The sequence below is a fragment of the Gopherus evgoodei genome, chromosome 22 (genome assembly GCF_007399415.2).
Source record: "Gopherus evgoodei ecotype Sinaloan lineage chromosome 22, rGopEvg1_v1.p, whole genome shotgun sequence".
NCBI lineage: Eukaryota > Metazoa > Chordata > Testudines > Testudinidae > Gopherus > Gopherus evgoodei.
In genome coordinates, this window is record NC_044343.1 from 11,581,379 (window position 1) to 11,601,781 (window position 20,403).

A 20,403-nucleotide genomic window follows, 5' to 3' on the forward strand; every position below is an offset into this window, starting at 1 on the left:
CTCCTGCGCTGGCTCTCGAGTCCCTCTGCTTTTGGAGCAAGGTGAGCAGGGGTTGGGGGAGTGTTGTGACGTTAGCATCTCCACCTTTTGCCTTGGGCGTGGAATATCTTTGAAAGGAATCCTAGGAGAAAAGGATCTCCTCTTGGGGGGGTTTCTTTCTTTTTTGGGGGACCTCTTTTGTGCACCTGGCGTCATGACTGGTGGCCATGATGGATGCTCTTGGGCCCTCCTCAGAAGATCAAATAATCTTCCCTGTGTGGGGTCTCTTGGCTGCGAAGTGGGGGTGGATGGAGTGAATGGGGGGAGGAGGCGATCTCTTCCTCACAGCCTACAGTCTCATCCTGATGTGCCTGGCCCCTCTGGGGGAGCTACTGCTTGCAGTGGGCTAGCTCGTGTGAAATAAGCAACCCCTGTGACTACCACCCCAGTGTTTTGCTCCGCTCACGCTGGCCAGCGCAGGGTCTTGAAAGCTCTTGATGCAAACATTCACCCTTAAACCTCTGGTCCCCGAGAAAGCATTTGCACCCCAGGTGCTGGAGGTGAACGGAGAGTTTGGGAACTCTCCCAAGGGCCCTACATCAAGGCAGCAGCAGTGGGATTAGAACCCAGGAGTCCTACCGCTTTCCCTGCTAGATAGCACTGCCCTGCTCTCCCTGCGAGCAATAACACTTTAAAGGGAGGAGAGCACCTACCCTCTCCCCATCCTTGGCTGCTCAGTTACCTTTAAAGTGTACATCTCAGCATATCCTCTCTCCAGGTGCCCTGGCACCCGTCCCCTGGGCTCGAAGGGCCAGATTTTTTAACGTACGCAGGTGCCTACAGCTGCAGAGAGGTACCTCGTGGGGTTTTGGGAAGGGTCTTGGATCCAAACTCCTGATGAAATCAGTCACTGAGATCAGTGGGAATCAGGCACCTCAGCACTACATGCCTTGGACAGGCTGGGCCTGAATGCCTCAAATCCCCCCGCCACACACACACACGCTCAGGGACTGAAAATGTGGAGAGCGCAGGGCTGAAACTCGCCCCTCAAATCTTGTATCTTATAGGGGGATGGGAAAGGCCAATAACGTGCAATGGAAAGACGAGCACAGCAAACGCGGCAGCGTGTGGGGGGCGGGGGTGGGCACAGTCTCCTCCGCTGCAAAAAGCAGGAGCCCTCATTCTCCCCCAATGGCCTGGGGGTCACTCACTCCATCGGGGGAGATTCCTCAGAGCTCTGAAGGGAAGGAAACCGCCCTGTTCCGAATGGTTCCCCTTTGAAGTGAGCTTCTTCCAGGGCTCGTGCGTGGCAGCGAGACACGGGACTAAGCCAAGGCCCAGGGGGCAAGTCGCAGCATCTCCGCATGATGGGTTTGGTGGGGTGGTTTCCCTGCAGCACCCAAGAGCACCCACCTGAATGGCAACGGTTGGCGTGGCTTGTTGTGAGATGGGGTTGGCTTTGTCGTGAGGAGGGAGTGGCTGGGGGTCGGGGAGGGACAGAAGAAGGGCGTCATGCTTTGGAGAAAGTGCTTGTAGAAGATGAGGGAACCCCAGGGTTGGCACCCGCATCCTCCTGCCAGCGGTTCATGCACCGCCGGCGGGCATTCATGAAGAAGTTGCTGACGGTGTTGAGCTCCAGGCCCAGCTGTTGCGAGATGGTCATCTGCATCTCCTTGGAGGGACGCTTGTTCTCCTTGAAGATCGCGATCAGGGTGCGGCGCTGCAGGTCCGTGAAGACCAGCCGCTGCTTCTTGGGCTGCAGGTTCCTGTCTTTCTGCTGCTCCTGTTCTTTGCGTTTGCAGGCTAGATGTTCAAAAGAAAGAACACGGCCATTAATTGGGTGCGGGCCCATGGTGCCCAGCGCTCCTTTCTCACTACTTCCGCCCTCACTTTAGGCCCATCCCTCTCTGCCACCTCTCCATCTCTCTCTTCCTCTCTGTTGCCTCCGTCTCTTGAGATGGGGCCAAAGGTGTCTCCTTCTCCTTCCTCTCTATTGCCTCTGTCTCTTGAGATGGGGCCACCTGCCTAAGACATGCCATGGAAGCGACCACATGGAAGCCCTTGGATTGCACCTAATGGGTCACTCCAATATCTCCTTCTGGCAGCAGGGCTGGAATTGGAGGAAACTCATGACTTGATTTTGCCCTCTTCACCCTCTGGCAATTTGGAACCTCTTAATTCCTAAATCCTGAGTGGGGCTAATACAGGGAAGCATGCAATCCTCTGCCAAGTTTACAGCCCTATAGCAGGGGTTCCAGTAGGCCCCACTGGAAACCGTCTGTTGCTCTCCATTGGCTTCTGCTGGTCTCTGCTGACCTCAGTTGGACAACCAACAAACCTGTGAACCAGTGGCTCTTCAGACCTGTGGCTCTGCCCCTAAGCCCAGATGCCAACTTAAAACAGCAGGAAACAGCTGAAATTTTCTACATGGACTTTCTGTGACGGCTGCTCACGTTTGCTGGCCCACACCAGTGGTTCTCAAAGCAATATGAGGCAACGATGATTCAGCTCTCCAGTGTGACGGGGTTTGCCCTCTGTGATGAAGTGGGACTGTTCTTAATGTTTCCTCTGAATACTGTGTGGGTGCCTCAGTTTCCCCTATGCATTTCTTAAGTCTCCAGCGTGCATAACTGAGTGACACTCTGTCTCCTGGCAACAAATGGCCGGGGCCCTTCCCCACTGCAAGGGGATGACTAAAGGTGAACAAAGAGATCAGGTAACCTCCTAGCCCAGGAAAGAGACAAAGGCCAGAAAGGAGGGACTGGAGGGGGTTTCAGTTTTGGGATGGCTGGGAAGAGGCAGGGACCCCCTAAGTCTGGGGTCTAAGCTCCTTGCCCCCTAGAGGGACTTGGCTGAGGGGTCCTGATTGTACCTACAAGCCCTGCTTGGGACTGTGTTCCTGTCGTCTAATAAACCTTGTTTTATTGGCTGGCTGAGAGTCACGGTAAATTGCAGGAAGTAGGGGGTGCAGGGCCCGGACGCCCCCACACTCCGTGATACCCTCATTTCCCCTCTGTCTGAGAAATGGACTCTGCGACGGTCCGGGAAATCTAGGCTTCCTCAATTGCCTTCGCTGCTCTCTTTGCTCCCTCTCCTGCTGGATTCAAGTCCATTCTCAGCATGTCACTGATACATTTCTGTCCAACAGAGCCAGGTTCCATAGTTAAAAATCCCCCACCCCACGCCCCTGTCTCGGCATTGAGCAATAGGTCACCCCAGGAGGTGCGTTCCCCTGCGGGTGGTACACGGAAGTTGCGGGCAGGGACTGAGCAGGTTGTGAGCTCTTTGGACAGGGACCGTCTTTTCGCTTTTTGTGTTTGTGTGACGCCTGGTCCTGGGACATGACTGGGGCTCCCAGGTGGTACCTCCATAATAAAATAAATAATAATAATAATTAATAATAAATAAATCCCTGTTAAACTCTCTGCACTCTGCCGGGGGGCTGAGGCAATGACTAAATATATGGGTTTTACTTGGCACAAATGCCCAATTTTTGGTCTTTTGGGGAAAACTTTTGCCTTTTTTTTTTTTAAAGGAAAAAACTCCTCGTTGAAGCAAAATACATGGCTTTGGATTGTCATTTTTCTGCAGTATATGTTAACATTGACTGGGAGTTTCAACAGTGCCTAAGTGATTTAGGAGCCTTGGGGGTGTCTACACTTCAAACGCTACAGTGGCACAGCCCTGGCGCTGCCATGCAGACACTCATTACAGCACCAAGAGGGGTTTTCCCATCGCTGGGGATAAGCCACCTCACTGAGAAGCAGTAGCTAGGTCAACAGATGAATTCTTCCCTCACCCTAACCCTGTCTACACAGCGGGTTAGGTCGGCAAAGCTGCATCTCTCATGAGTGCAGATTTTTCATGTCCCTAAGAGAGGTTCCTATGCTGATATCCATGTTCAGGGTGGACTAGGGTGACCAGACAGCAAATGTGAAAAATCGGGATGGGGCCAGGGGGTAATAGGAGCCTATATAAGAAAAAGACCCAAAAATCGGGACTGTCCCTATAAAATCAGGACATCTGGTCACCCTAGTGTAGACCTGCCCTAAGTGCCATTTTCTAAAACGGCCCTTCGGGTGGGATTTACGGTGTGTGCATGTCCACACTGCAAACAAAACCTCGTGGCGGCGAGAGGCAGAGCCTGGGTCTCTGGCTTGTGCTCTGGTCCTGAAAATAGCCGTGCCGACGTTCCCGCTTGGGCTGGAGCTCGGGCTGTGGGATCCATCCCCTTCGCCAGCTCTGAGAGCCTGAGCGGGAACATCTACACGGCTGTTTTTGGCTGTAACATGAGCCTTGCGAGACCGAGGCTGTAGACCCAGACTCTGAGACTCGCTACCGCAGGTCTTTTTTGGAAGTGTAGACATACCCGGGGATTCAGCATTGCAGTGTCTAACTTGTAGGTGTCCTGTTGCCAGCTGGGATACACAGCCTTGAGTCAGGTGCCCAGGCTCTCTGCCCGTGCATTGTACAGGTCCTGTACAATGCACGGGCAGAGAGAGGTGCCTAAAAAAGGCGTGCACGGAAGCCAGCACACTGAGTGGGGAGCCTCCTTAGCTAGCTCATAGGAAATGCTGACGACGGGGCCAGGGCTCAAAGGAGTGAGCTGGGGGGACGCACCTCGCTCCATGTGGGAGCCAGAACTTGAGTAAGATGTAAGTCAATGGTGCTGTGACCAATTACTGATGATGATGATCTGGCCCCAGGTCCCTCCCACACGGCGAGTTCTCTCTCTGTAACTGTACCAGGCCTTTTGAGGATCACACACACTCAACACCTTCTCAGCGGGAGGATCTCCCTGGTGGGATATTTGCACTCAGCTAATGGGCACACTCTCTGCTCATACTTTAAGCTCTTAGGCAAACAAATGCCATCAGCCTCCATGCCAGCCTCACATGAAAAATATCTGAGTCTCATCAGGAGTGGTTTGTTCGCGGACTTTGGCCAGCTGGAGCAGAAGGACAGGATACACCTGGTTCCGCTTGCAAGGAGCTGAGCTGGCGCGGGTGGGTGAGGTTCTGTGGCCTGCAATGTGCGGGAGGTCAGACTAGATGATCAGGATGGTCCCTTCTGGCCTTAAAGTCTATGAGCCTATGGCCTCAAAAACTCTGTGGGAGCTGGACTGCTTGAGAGGACAGATGGGAATGCATAGCCCGTCGTGTCCTATGGCTGTTGTGAAATGGAAATTCCTTAAAAACCAACACCAAATAAGGAGGAACAGAGGATACAGATTAGACTGGTGCATTTTGTTGGGTTTCATGGGTATGACATCTCCCACAGCCAATCAAGAAGCTCCATTTTTGTGTTGAGGATTCCAAGGCCATTTCAGATTCGTTTATCATGGATCTGGCAAGGTTTGTCTGGTACTTTCACCTCTTTGCTCTGCCCACTTGCCATTTAACACTCTTAAATAGTATCCTCTCCTTTTCCCGATGATTCACAATGAGGAGCACAATCCATCTTCATTTCCAATGACACAAGGTAAAGGTTAAAGCGTTCCTGGCCTGTTGTTTAATGGGGTTTTATGGGGTCAGTTCAGGAGAGCTATTATGTCAGCAGAATGGCACCTTCTGAGGACGCTGGGACTTTGTCTCAATACTTAGGTGAGGATCTTATGCCAGGGAACTCTACTAGGATTTGTCTACACTGGAATTTCCACTCATGTTTTCCCATGTGTTAACTAACATGATTGTAAACTCTAGTGTGGACATGACATATATTTGTTCCTAGTTGTGTTTAGCCCTATTCTGGGCTTGATTTGCCATTGTTCTGTACCTTGTATGGTCATTCACACCAGTGCATAGTGGGTGTAAAACAAACCCATTTTGATTTTAGTTCCACTTTGCACTGGTGTAAAAGACTGTATGAGGTACAAGGCAATGGAGAATTTGGTCCAGACTGTCCTGTCTAACCCTGAATTTACAATTGTGTTCTTTAACGTGTTAAAACATGACTAAATATTTAAGTGTAGACACACCTACAGAGTCAAAAGAATTACTCTAGAATTGTAGCTATGTAAATGAAAACAACATCTGATCTCTAGAGTTCCAAGTCCTCCAGAAACGTCATGACACTATTCTAAAAACTACCCTCTAGCTTGTGGTATTTATGGAAACATCATCCAAAATCCAGGTAAGCGGGGGTTACGAGCACCAGAACCCTGAATATGTTCTCTTTTTTCGGAAGCTTCTAACAAACAAAAAGGATTATCATGCGAGAAGGGCAACACATTTCAGCACCAGCTCCCTAATTCCCAAGGTAACACGTCATAACAGACGTGTGGCTCTGCATTTTGGCATCTCTACTTAATGATGCACAGCACCTTTGTCCTAGCAGTGAGCTGTCCTGGAGCTGAATTCTGAGGGTCCTTACTCAGGCTTTACTCATTGCAACAAAGCTACCGTTAACTTCAGTAGTAGTTTTGCCTGAGCTAGTACAAAAAATGAATAAATAAAGTCCTGAGGAATTGGCTCTTTGGTAAGTGAGCTGGATTTTTTAAAAAGGATGTGTGTGTGTATATGGGGGGAACCTGTGAAGGTTTTTTTAAGCTTTGCCCTTTTTTATTTCAAAATTTCTCATTTCCAAAAATTTCAAATAAAATTTCAAAACGTCTTTGATCACTTCTGTTCTTGTTCAGAAAACAGAGGGGAAACATGAAAAAAAAAAGTCCTCACAAATTTCCCCAATATTTCTCTATTTTTAATATCCAATAGAAATGTTATCAGACCTCAACAGCGCTGATGTGCAAATGGGGAGATATTTAATGGGAAGGAAATGGAGGGTCTCATTTTATACGGTCAGTCTCAATGTAAAGGCATCGTTCTGAAGCCATCTGCCTTAATTTACCAGTCCCAAGCACTCCCTTGTGTCAGACTTTGTGACATAAAGGGATCTAGAGTGCAGGGAAAAGTCAGACATGTGGGGCTGATTCTTTCCTGCTGTACACCTTGTGTGTGGTCATGTACACCTGTACAAAGTGAGTGTGAAATCAGCAGAGGAATGTTCTACACCCACAAAGATCAGAGTGGTAGAAAATCACAATGGGATTTACTCTGTATTAAGGCCGATTTAAAGGCGAACTGAAATTAACTGTGGCCAGGTCTACACTACAGACTTACATCGGTATAACTGAGGTGCTCTGGGGTGTGCAGCATCCCTCCCGTCAGTGTAGGAGTGTGTTCACTTACATGCCACAGTATTTTGATGCAACCTTTTCAGAGGTAGACCTGCCCTCAGATTGCAGCTTGCTTTCCGAAGATTTGTAGAGGCTTAGGGATGGATTTTGGAGAAGAGCCTTTCATTCTGCATGCGAGATCACTTGCATTTAGACATCTAACTGCCTAACTGGGTAACATTTTAAAATGTGCCTAAGGCTCTGTCTCCACTGCAAAAAATAAGCCGTGTTTTCACAAGAAGGCAGCTAGCCACCTTGAAACGCTATCTCAATATAAAACACACACTGTAGTTTTTAACCTTGTGGTGGCTAGTGGAGATCAACCCTAGGTGGGGGTATATGTAAAAACTAGAGTCATTTATAGGAGAGACCAGGTTCCCTAGTGGATAGAGCTCTGGATGAGGACTCAGGAGCCCTGATTCTATCCCAGACTCTACCACTGGCCTGCTGGGTGACATCAGGCAAGTCTCTCTGAGCCTCAGATTCCCCACCTGTAAAATGGGGATTGTAATGCTGGCAGACCAGGTGCCAGCTCATGCCAAGGCTTTTAGGCCTCACTGAACAATGCATAGCTGGACTCCCGTCTGTCTCACCTGTGTGTCAGTATTGTTAAGATAGGTATTGGACTGAGATGGTGTATAGTGTTTGGACTTTATGAAATGCTTGTGAGTCACTGCATGCATTAATCTCACACATAACCTTGAGTTCCCATGCTATAAGGTAATACTTATGTGTTTGTTCTGTTACTGTAAAATGTTTGGTCTGAAATTATGTAACTCACCAAACAGGGGAAAACTTCACCTAATGCTGGGTGCCTACAGGAGGTGTTATCTGCTGCCCATCAGGAAGGACTAGTGAATGGAAATGAGCCACTGTGGAACAGGCCCTTTGCTGATTGCTTCCTGCACCGAGCCCTGAAGGAGGTACCTGCGCAAGCCCTCATGCCACCACAGCGTGAACGCTGGGGGAAGGGAACTAAAATGCCTGTTAGAGAGAACTTCCTGGAACTGTGAGAGGTGGGGACTTCTAAGCACATACAAGGAGCCCCCCAACTGTTTTGCCTGGGTTAACCCTAAGGGATGTTCTGAGTCTGCTTACTATAGACATTGCTATTCCCTTTTGACAGCTGACTGTAACTCGTGTGTGTGTTTGCTTCCCGGCTTCAACCTTGTAAATAACACTCATTTCTTTTTCCTAGTTAATGAGTCCTTAGTTAGTTGACTACAGGCGTGGCTACAAGCGTTGTCTTTGGTGTGGGAGCTAAGGTGCAAATTGACCTGGGGTAAGTGACTGGTCCTTTGGGGCTGGGAGTAACCTGACTTTTTTGTGATCTTTGGTGTAATGTGACCATCTATCACAGAGTCAAGCTGGCCTGGGTGGCAAGATAGATCGGAATGCCCAAGGGGACTGCCTGTGACTCCATGGCAAGGCTGTATGGTGCTAGAGGAGTTTATACCTGTTACCTGATTGGTGAAATCTAAGTTTAGAACTTGCAACCAGTTTGGGGTTTGTGCCCTGCTGCTCAAAGTCTGCCCTGAGGTTGGTATTCTTGGTCGTGAGCCACGCCAGACGGCATGAGGGCTAATGATGAGGTGCTTTGAGATCTCTGGAAGGAAAGAGCTGCAGAAGAGCTAAGTGTTATTCTGAGTTGCATCAAGGTACAAACTACCTCTGCCTTGTCACCAATGCCAGAGCTATCTCAATATAAAAACACCCCTCCCCCTTGTTTTTTTTGCAGTGACTTAGGGCCACGTATTTCAATGAAAGTCAATGAGATTTCGGTGCGTAAGTCCCTTAGTTGCTTCGAAAACGTTACTGTGCGTTTCAGGCATGCACAGCTCTTCGCACTATGGTGTGTGCGGGTAGCTTACTGCAGGAGCAAAATTCATAGATCTGAAAGCCAGAAAGGACCACGGTGAACATCCAGTCTAATCTGTATAGTCCAGGCCAGAGAATGCCACCCAGTCACTCCTGCCTTGAGGTCAATAGTTTGTGACTGAGCTCGAGAATATTGTTTTAAGATATATCCAGGCTTGATTTAAAGACTCCAGATGATGGAGAATCCATCACAACCGGGATAAGTTGCTCCAGTGGTTAAATTATCTTTCTCGTTAAAAAATGTGCTTCTTGTTTCCAGTTTAAATGAAATTGCAGGCCTCAGTGTGGCTGCTTCTAATCCTGGCCTTTAACATGAGGAATAGTGAGAGTACATTTGAATTGCAATTCAGTTCCTCCTAATTACTGGCAAAAGCCATTTCTTTTTCTGACTTGCTTTCCAAGTTTGCGTTCATGGACGAATCCTATTTAAATGACAGGCACCTGGAACTAACAGTATCAAGCTAATTTCTGAGGTCCTCCACTTCCAGCCAAAGTTGGGCAGGTCTTGTGCTGAGTGAATCATTTGTCACAAATCATTGGTCCAGCAGATTTAGCCTCTTTGCCTGCTGCCTGGAATAGACACAAGCAGGTTGTAATTTCCTCAGATTTATTCATTAATCAATGAATTTTAGGCATTTTTTTAGCTCCATGGACTGCTCCCAAACAGATTCTGTATGCATTCCATGCTTCTGTATCAGAGAGAACTGATTGGTCATATAAATCCCCTGGTGTGAATTCTGTCCCCTGATTGGCTGAGTGCACCATATTTGCTTAGCTCTGCTTAGGACAGATGGTTTACAGGAGACAGCAGATTTGTCCAAGCAAATATATTCCATTCAAGCCATTTTCTCTCTGGTAATAATGCTTAACAGAAATAATTTTCCTGGCCCTTGCAAATGGCCCTGAATACAGAGGCTCTTTCTTCAGTGGAAACAAACATCCTACATAACAAAGATACTTTTAACCCTTTGTGGTAGCAGGTGGAGCCTGCGTCCCATAAGGTACCTCAGTCAAACAACCGGCAGATGAATGTTGTAGTGGAAAAACCTACCCTATGACCATCAGATGCTTGCAAAAAAAACAAACAAAAGAAACCTTTTATAGAAAATTTGACTTTTTTTCCAGACACCAATTTTTTAAAAAAACCAAACAAACCAAACAAAGCAAGCAAACAAAAAACCCGCAGATGTGCACAATTGGAACAGTGAGTGATGTGTTTGCTACGACAATATTCCCTCCTCCACCTTTAACCCCGCCACCTCCCCGTTCGCTGCAAGACCCACTTTTGTCCAATCCTCTGCTCACACTCGCAATATTACAATCACGAGCCAGAGGCAAAGGTGTGCAGCAGGTCAAACCAGTGTGTACAAAGGACTTAGGATGGTGCAACTGCAATAACAATGTGGTATTGGAGTGTAAAGGAATTGTTAAAGTTGTGGGGAAAGCAAAGACATAACAGGCGTGTCAAGGCTATTTACTGGGGCTATAGAGTTATAAATTTTCAGGTCACAAGTGACTCGATCATGTTCTAGTCTGACCTCCTGAGTACAATATGTCTGCAGCCCCTCTTTGCTCCTTGTCCTTTATGTAGCAGAGCTGCAGGACCACCCATATCTTGTATCTGCAAACACTTCCTGCCAGGGGCCTAGATTTTCATAAGTGACTAGTGAATTTTCAGGGCCCAGCATTCAGCACCTTCTAGGGGCCTGGTTTTGAGAGGGTGACTGCTCAGCGCACTCTGAAAATCAGGTCTGTCGAAAGTGTGTCCAGGTGGACCGGGCACCCAAAATGCCCCATAGCTTTTGAAAATCAGTGCTGCCTCTTGTAGCTCTTGTCTCCTGCTGCGTGTGGTATGGCTGTAAATATCTCAAGCTTCTTGCTACAGTAGCTTGGTGGTTTGCATGGGAACTCCCATGTGGTATGTGTGAGGTCGGTGTGCTCTCTCACAGGCAGATAATAGGCCATATTAACCCTGGGTGAAGCTACTGGGATAACCTGCAGGGATGAATTTGTCCTATTACGTTTCCCATGTATTGATTATCCTCTAGACAAGCGATATTGGATAAGCATAGAGAATATCGGTTATTCGGTGTTTCAAGTTTTTAAAACCAGCATTTGTTTCTAAACACAATTATCACAAGTAATTATTAATAATCATAGCAATATGCAATAATTAATTACTAATAGCGCTGTTGGAACACTAAGACCTCAGATATAGTGTTCTGATTGGTTAGTTGCAAACAGGGCTGCTGTTGAAAATAAAGTTTAGCCTGAATCTTGCCACTGAATATATTTGTCATACACAATATTAGAAGTGATGTTCTTAGGACGGGGGGACCATGGTCTGTTGTGATCTAGCGGGTTAGGCAGAAGGCTACGGAGCAAATAGAGATGGGTTCTCACTCTGGTGCTGATACTTTTCTGTCTGTGTGACATTGGGCTAGTCATTTTTCCTCTCTGTAAGAACATAAGAATGGCCATACTGGGTCAGAGCAATGGTCCATCTAGCCCGATATCCTGTCTTCCAACAGTGGCCAGTGCCAGGTGCTTCAGAGGGAATAAACAGAACAGGGCAATTTATCGAGGGATCCATCCCCTGTGTGTCTAGTCAGAGGTTTAGGAACATTCAGAGCACGGGGTTGCGTCGCAGACCATCTTGGCTAATAGCCACTGATGGACCTATCCTCCATCAAATTATCAAATTATTTTTTGAACCCCGTTATACTTTTGAACGTCACAACCTCCCTTGGCAACGAGTTCCACAGGTTGACTGTGCGTTGTGTGAAGAAATACAACCTTATGCTAGTTTTAAACCTGCTGCCTATTAACTTCATTGGGTGACCCCTGGTTCTTGTGTTATGTGAAGGGGTAAATAACACTTCCTTATTAACTATCTCCACACTGGTCATGATTTTATAGACTTCTTTCATATCCCTCCTTAGTCATCTCTTTTCTAAGATGAACAGTGCCAGGCTTTTTAATCTCTCCTCAAATGGAAACTCTTCATCCCCCTAATCAGTTTTGTTGCCCTTCTCTGTACCTTTTCCAATTCTAATATATCCTTTTTTGAGATGGGGCGACCAGAACTGCATGAAGCATTCAAGGATTTAAGAAGTGACATTATGACATTTTCTGTTTTATTTATTTATCCCTTTCCTAATGGTTCCTAACATTCCGTTCACTTTTTATGACCACTGTTGCACATGGAGGGGATATTTTCTGAGAACTAGCCACAATGACTCCAAGATCTTTCTTGAGTGGTAACAGCTAATGTAGACCCCATCATTTTGTATGTACAGTTGGGATTATGTTTTCCAATGTGCATTACGTTGAATTTATCAACAGGGAATTTCATGTGAATTGAATTCATTGAATTTCATCCATTGTGTTACCCAGAGATCTAGTTGAGTGAGATTCTTCTGTAACACTTCACAGTCAGCTTTGGACTTTATTATCGTGAGTAATTTTGCATCATCTCCAAATTTTGTCACCTCACTATTCAGGCCCCTTTCTAGACCATTTATGAATATTTTGAAGAGCACAGGTTGCAGTACAGATCCTTGGGGGACTCCTCTATTGGCCTCTGACCTTTTAATTCTACCCTTTGTTTCCCATATCTTTTAAGCAGTTACTGATGAGAGGACCTTCACTCTTATCCCATGATTGCGTACGAGGCTTTGGTGAGGGACCTTGTCAAAGACTTTCAGAAAGTCCAAGCACACTGTATCCACTGGATCACCCCTTGTCCATATGCTTGTTGACACCCACAAAGAATTCTAATAGATTGGCGAGACATGATTTTCTTTTGCAAAAGCTGCATTGTTGTATAGGGCTGGCTCAGGGACCCACAGATGCAAAACAGCCCAGAAGAACCCTTAATCCTTGAGGCTCTCCGATAACAGCAGTGCTTCCCAGGTGCGGTATTAGCAACCCCAAACATTCAAAAATCTTGAGACAGATCTCAGATAATCTAGAAACTTCCTTTTACAAACAATGAAAGCTGAGATTCTCCCCTAATCCAAGAGCCAGGGATTTAAAAAAAAGAAGAGCCAAATATGGCAACCCTTGGGATAAAATCACGAGCATTAGCCACATCGTGGCTGTGCTATCCGTGCCCTTCCTACACCCTTAGGGATTAGCAGGACTATAGAGATACTAAATATTAAACCCTTAGTCTTTGTATTATGATGACACCCTCTCTGAGATCGGGGCCCCATGATGCTTGGTGCTGTGCACACGGATAAAGATGTATAAAGTTGTGTCTCCATTGCAGCTGGAAGCAGGCCCTCAGCCCTGCTGACTCGTGTTAGTGGGGCTTGAGCGAGCATGCTGAAAACAGCAGTGTGGACATGGCTTGCGGTTGAGCAAGTCTAGGCCTTGGCTGGCCCTGAGAACCTTAGTTGTAGCGTCTGCACTGCCAGCATGAGTCTGTCTAGCCAGGCTAGGAGAAGCAAGCCCAGCTGCCATATAGCCCGACCCTCAGAGCTCACAATCTAAACAGACGATGAAGTGATGGTCCTCCTCATTTCACAGCTGGGCAATTGAGGCCACAGGAGCTAAAGTGACTGCCTGAAAGACACACGAAGTCTGTGACCCAGATGAGATTTGAGCAAAGATCTCCAGGGTCTTAGTCCACTCCTTCAACCAGGAGACCTTCTTTCTCTCAAAAGAAGCCTATCATGTAAGGGCTGAAGGTCCCTGGTTCAAATCCTGCTGCCAACCCACACAGGACTGAGAGGCCATAATAGTGGCCACCTGAATGAGGCCAAATCCTACCTTATGATGTGTCAAAAAATCTCCCAACTCTAGTCACTAAGGCTGGAATTTGATTCTTAGTGCAGATATAGCACTTTTCACCCAGAGAGCTCAAAGCACTTTACGAAGGAGGTCGGTATCATCACCCCCATTTTACAGCTGGGGAAACTGAAGCATGGGGCGGCATAGTGATTCACCTAAAGTCACCTGGGGAGCAAGTAGCAGAGCCAGGGATAGAATCGTGCTCCCCTGACTGCCTATCCTGGGCCTCATGGAGAGCTTCATGCTGCCATCTTTGGGATTTGGACAGCTTAGGCACTTTCCAGACTTATCGTGCCGAAAGGTGCGGACACAGGCAGGAGGGATGCTGCAGTGAAGTGGATCTGTAAAGAACCTTCCTGGTTCGTTGATTCTTTCTTTCATTCTTTCTTTTTCTGCTGATGCAGCTTAACATGCCCCTTCCCAGTTCAATCTAATTACAGCTCCGTGCAAGAAAAATCAATAGTGACTCTAGTCAGGTCTATTTACAATGGCTATCTAAACCCCACGCTGATGGATCTTTTTCATATTTCTCATCCCTCGCAGCTGCTTTCCCAGGCAGGCTTTGTCTGCCAGGAGCTGTCTGGGCATCCTCTGGCTGGAAGGAGTCCCTGACCTAATACCACATCAACACCGGTGGAAATGGGAGTGCGAGAGGTTTGCCACCGATTGGCTGACCGAGGCTTCTTGGTCAGCCAATCGGTGCCCTTGGATGCATCAGCCTCCCCCAAAATGCAGAATTCTGGGAATGGTGGGGGCAGGACAGAGGTCATTGCACAAGGAGCGTAAAGCTTGTTTACAGGGGCAAATTGACTAGACTAGCTACTGCAGAACAGACTTGTCCAGAATAGCTTCTTGAGTGGACACCCTATTCCAGAATAAAAGCCTCTTCATTCTGGAATGATCTGAGCTTACAAAGTGGGGTAAATATTTTGGAATACCATCACTTTTATACTGGAATACAGTGTCCGTGGCGGCAGCTGTTCTAGGATAGCTTGTGCTGAATAGCTTGTTCTGCAGTAGCTGTTCTGGTCAATGTCCCTGGGCAGACCAACGCTACGTGGATGTTTGGAAGAAGGTGTCTGGGAGCATGGAAGAGGGGGGTGCAGAATGTTGGGACGGGTTTGGGGCTCTAATGTTCTCGCCAGCTTGACAAATGGGGGGCAATCCAAGTATGTGGTGAGAGGATAGTCTTGTGGCCTGAGATGTAAGTACTTTGGCTTAAAATCATGAGATTTGAAAAATAATAGATTTTGTACCCTGTTATTTGCCTTCTGCTTTTTGAAGTTTTATGGGGTCATGGTTTCAGGTCCAACAATCATGAGGGCTAGAAAGTTATTTTTTAAAAACGAAATGCTGGGATTTCTGTCTAATCCCAGGACTCCAGGAGCTGGGGATTTAAGAAAAAGACCAAATAACATGAGATTTGCAATAAAATTATGAGAGCTGGCAACTTTGTCCATTATGGCCATTCTTATATTCTTACAGATAAGTTCATGGAGGATAGATCCATCAGTGGCTATTAGCCAAGATGGTCAGGGATGCAACCCCATGCTCTGGAAGTCCCTGAACCTCTGACTGCCAGAAGCTGAGACTGGATGTCAGGGGATGGATCACTCAAGAATTGCCCTGTTCTGTTCACGCCCTGTGAAGCACCTGGTACCAGCCACATTCAGAGGACAGGATACTGGGATAGATGGACCCTTGGTCTGACCCACTATGGCCATTCTTGTGGCCACAGTAAAGCTGGGTGGGAACTCGATTTTCCATTTTGCAGGAAATTCTGCGCTGTCGCCCTTTTTCTGTTCAACTTTCTCAAGACATTTGTTTGCCACTAAAACGAAATTTAATCCAACTGGGCCCGTTTCCATGAAACGTTTGGCTTTTAACTCATCAGCCTTTTCCAACAGAACAGGTTCCACTGGAGACTCTCTAACTAGCCTCTCACAAGGGGGTCGGGACCTTAGCTGGGGCCACTGGATGTGACTGCAATTCTAACGAGAGTGAGGAACTGTTTGGATTTAGGGTCCGTTGCTACTGGCATGGGAGGTGGGGGGAAGAGAGTAGCCAGCACTTCCCTGCTGATCCTGTGTTACCATATCAGCCACTTGGTGCCACTCCCAGACTAGCTTGTAACGAGGAGTTAATCTGAGAAAACGGCAAACTGCTCGCCTAATGGAGCAAAATTCGCTGACTACGTTATTTGCTGGGAATTAGTTACTCGACTCCAATCACTGACGCAAGCCGTGGGGAAGAGGTTTGTTCCCATAAGTACTGTACAGCACTATTTTATATGGGTGTCTTTGGGTAGACAATTAAAACTCAGATCTGGCCCACTTGTGGTCATTAAAGTTCCACTTCAAAGCTGCAAGAATATGTCAGCTTGTGTCTATACACCTAGCGCAATGATGTCCCAACTTCATGGAAGCTTTTGCTTGTTAATGCAATAATAAAATAATAATAATAATAATAAATAATTTTTAACATTAAGGTTTTAACCAGAGGGATGTGGCCAAATTCCAGTCTGGGTAATGAATTATATTTCACCAACCTGCAATTGCAGTTGGATACATTCTTCTTCTTCTTCTTCACTTCCTGTCTCAAAGCATTACTTTTATTAGTGTTACAGGCACTGCTGTACATAGCAAGAGACAGTCTCTGCCCCCAAAGAACCTAACTAGACGCTGAGCGGGAGGGGAACGAGAGTGGAAGTAACTCACCCAAGGTCACACGTCAAGTTACTAGCAGTGTAAGGACCTGAACTCAGGTCTCCAGTGCTTAATCTGTAATGAAGGAGGTGCCAAGGCTCAAGTAATTTTTTTTACTTTCATCACTGATGTGGCAAGGCCGGAGGTGCTGGGGTTCTAAACCGCCAGGCCCAGAGGCGCCAGGGCTCTGAACCGCCAGGCCCAGAGGTGCTGGGGCTACAAACTGTCAGGCCCAGAGGTGCCAGGGCTCTGAACCGCCAGGCCCAGAGGCGCCAGGGCTCTGAACCATCAGGCCGAGAGGTGCCGGGGCTCTGAACCGCCAGGCCCAGAGGTGCCGGGGCTCTGAACCGCCAGGCCCAGAGGCGCCAGGGCTCTGAACCGCCAGGCTCAGACGTGCCGGGGCTCAGCCGTGACACAAACTAAGCACTGCAGGTCTCATAACCCTCTGCACTAGCCACTAGCCCACACTGTCTGCCATGTAGAGTGCAGTTGCCTGCTGTTTAAGAGCTGATTCGCTTCAGTGGTTGGTAAAGGGAATCTCGTACATATAAAATTTACAAAGCACCATGGGATAAAAACTGCCATAAGAGTATTGTTGTTTATCACTAGGGTACTTATTCTCTGCAGACGGAGTAACTCCCCGTGGTGCAGCGTACTGGGAGTTCCTGAATTCCAACAAACAAGAAGGTTTCTGTTCAGGACGCCAGCTTGGTGGCTCTCTAGCCACATTCTCTTCTAGACCTGGACCTTTTTCTCAGGGTGTGGTCACATGTGCAATGAGTTTGTTGTTCTTCTGTAACTCCACCCCATGGCTGGGCATGAATGGCAGGGCTGTGTCTACACAGCGCGTGGCAGCAAGGCTCCCAGCCTGGGCTGACTGACGTGGCTTAGTGGGGCTGGCTCTAGCATTCTGAAAATAGCTGCGTGGACAGCGCTTTGAAGTTGGGGTTAGGCTCTGAAACCACCACTACCCCCTTTCCCCCCCCCTCCCCCCCCCCCCCGCCACCAGCTTCAGAGCCGGAGCTCCAGCATGAGCAGCAACGTCTGCACGGCTAGTTTTAGTGCAGTGGAGTGAGCCCAAGCCTGTTCACCCAGGCTGGCTACTGTGGGCTGTGCGCACAGACCCTGCAAGATCAGAACTGACCTGCACTGGCAGAGCGATGTGGGGGCCTGAGAAGGTTAGAGCGTTGCACAACAGAACTGGTTCGCCAGCAGGGCAGGGAGCTCCAGAACTGGAGTGACGGGGCTGGAGGCCGTAGACAGGCCTGAGATGTGGTGGCAGAACTGGGTGGGGAGCTCCAGAACTGGAGTGATGGGGCTGGAGGCCATAGACAGGCCTGAGATGCGGTGGCAGAACTGGGCGGAGAGCTCCAGAATGGGAGTGATGTGGCAGGGGACCGTAGCCAGGCCCGAGATGCGGTGGCAGAACTGGGCGGAGAGCTCCAGAACTGGAGTGACGGGGCAAGGGACCATAGCCAGGCCCGAGATGCGGTGGCAGAACTGGGCGGGGAGCTCCAGATCTGGAGTGATGGGACAGGGGACCACAGACAGGCCTGAGATGCGGTGGCAGAATTGGGCAGGGAGCTCCAGAACTGGAGTGACGGGGCAGGGAACCGTAGCCAGGCCCGAGATGCAGTGGCAGAAGTGTGGGGAGGGGAGCTCCAGAACTGGAATGATGGGGCAGGGAACTGGAGACAGACCTGAGACGCAGTGGCAGAACTGGACGAGGAGCTCCAGAACTGGAGAGATGGGGCAGGTAACCGTAGCCAGGTCCGAGATGCGGTGGCAGAACTGGGCGGGGAGCTCCAGATCTGGAGTGATGGGACAGGGGACCAGAGACAGGCCCGAGATGCGGTGGCAGAACTGGGCTGGGAGCTCAGAACTGGAGTGACAGGGCAAGGGACTGTAGACAGGCCTGAGATGTGGTGGCAGAACTGGGCGGGGAGCTCCAGAACGGGAGTGACGAGACATGGGACCATAGCCAGGCCCTAGATGCAGTGGCAGAACTGGTCGAGGAGCTCTAGAACTGGAGTGACGGAGCAGGGGCCCATAGCCAGGCCTGAGATGCGGTGGCAGAATTGGGCAGGGAGCTCCAGAACTGGAGTGACGGGGCAGGGAACCGTAGCCAGGCCCGAGATGCAGTGGCAGAAGTGTGGGGAGGGGAGCTCCAGAACTGGAGTGATGGGGCAGGGAACTGGAGACAGACCTGAGACGCAGTGGCAGAACTGGACGAGGAGCTCCAGAACTGGAGAGATGGGGCAGGTAACCGTAGCCAGGTCCGAGATGCGGTGGCAGAACTGGGCGGGGAGCTCCAGATCTGGAGTGATGGGACAGGGGACCAGAGACAGGCCCGAGATGCGGTGGCAGAACTGGGCAGAGAGCTCAGAACTGGAATGAGGGGTCGGGACCATAGCCAGGCCCGAGATACAGTGGCAGAACTGGGCAGGGAGCTCCAGAACTGGAGTGATGGGGCAGGGGACCATAGACAGGCCTGAGATGCGGTGGCAGAACTGAGCAGGGAGCTCCAGAACTGGAGTGACGGAGCAGGGGGCCATAGCCAGGCCTGAGATGCGGTGGCAGAACTGGGCAGGGAGCTCCAGAACTGGAGAGATGGGGCAGGGGACCAGAGACAGGTCCGAGATGCGGTGGCAGAACTGGGTGGGGAGCTCAGAACTGGAATGAGGGGTCAGGGGACTGTAGCCAGGCCCGAGATGCAGTGGCAGAACTGGGCAGGGAGCTCCAGAACTGGAGTGACGGGGCAGGGGACCATAGACAGGCCTGAGATGCAGTGGCAGAACTGGGCGGGGAGCTCCAGAACTGGAGTGACGGGGCAAGGGACCATAGACAGGCCCGAGATGCAGTGGCAGAACTGGACAGGGAGCTCCAGAACTGGAGTGACGGGGCAGGGGACCATAGACAGGCCTGAGATGCGGTGGCAGAACTGGGTGGGGAGCTCAGAACTGGAATGAGGGGTCAGGGGACTGTAGCCAGGTCCGAGATGCGGTGGCAGAACTGGGCGGGGAGCTCCAGATCTGGAGTGACGGGGCAGGGGACCATAGACAGGCCTGCGATGCGGTGGCAGAACTGGGCAGGGAGCTCCAGAACTGGAGTGATGGGGCAGGGGACCATAGACAGGCCTGCGATGCGGTGGCAGAACTGGGCAGGGAGCTCCAGAACTGGAGTGACGGGGCAGGGGACCATAGACAGGCCTGTGATGCGGTGGCAGAACTGGGCAGGGAGCTCCAGAACTGGAGTGATGGGGCAGGGGACCATAGACAGGCCTGAGATGGGGTGGCAGAACTGGGCAGGGAGCTCCAGAGCTGAAGTAATAGGGAGGCTGCGGTCAGGCCTGAGGGGTACTGGGCAGTGCTCTGTGCTTATAGCATTTGCCAGCACTGGTCCTGGCTCAGCCCTGCATCAGCACTGACATTTATCAAACAGCCCCTAACCCGCTCGCCAAAAGACAACGAACTGCTAGTTCCGCACCAGCCACTTTCTCTCTCATTTCTGCTTCAAAGGGCAAGACAAATGTTTCACTCTGCTGCTGCATAGTCACTAATTACTCGGCCTGCCAGGCCTCACAGTTCTTGCTGTTGATTGATTAAGTGTGTGTTGGGGTGATTTCTCTGAGAGTTCAGGCCCCTTTTCTATGGCGCTGCTGCCTGTGGGCAGACGGGGCGACAGCCTGGGGCTGGCTGATGGATCCAGTCCTCCTTGGATGGGTTGCCTCAGTGCTGTAGCATCAGGGGCTCTGCTCCCCCTCCACGGGCTGGCTGGAGAGGATTCCCTGCTCCTCCACCCCACCTGCGTCTGGCTCAGCTGCTCAGGTTTAGGGCATGTGGATGGTATTAGCTCTCCTGCGGCCACGGT

General features: G+C 49.5%; 1 protein-coding gene across 1 annotated transcript in view; it reads right to left on the reverse strand.

Annotated features, from left to right (window-relative positions):
- Positions 1 to 1,489: 1,489 nt before the first annotated feature.
- Positions 1,490 to 20,403, reverse strand: part of ONECUT3 (one cut homeobox 3) — a 92,267-nt gene continuing 73,353 nt past the window's right edge. The window contains exon 2 of the mRNA XM_030540515.1: positions 1,490 to 1,782. Within this exon, the coding sequence (XP_030396375.1) occupies positions 1,490 to 1,782 (293 nt within the window). The remainder of the gene's footprint in view (positions 1,783 to 20,403) is intronic.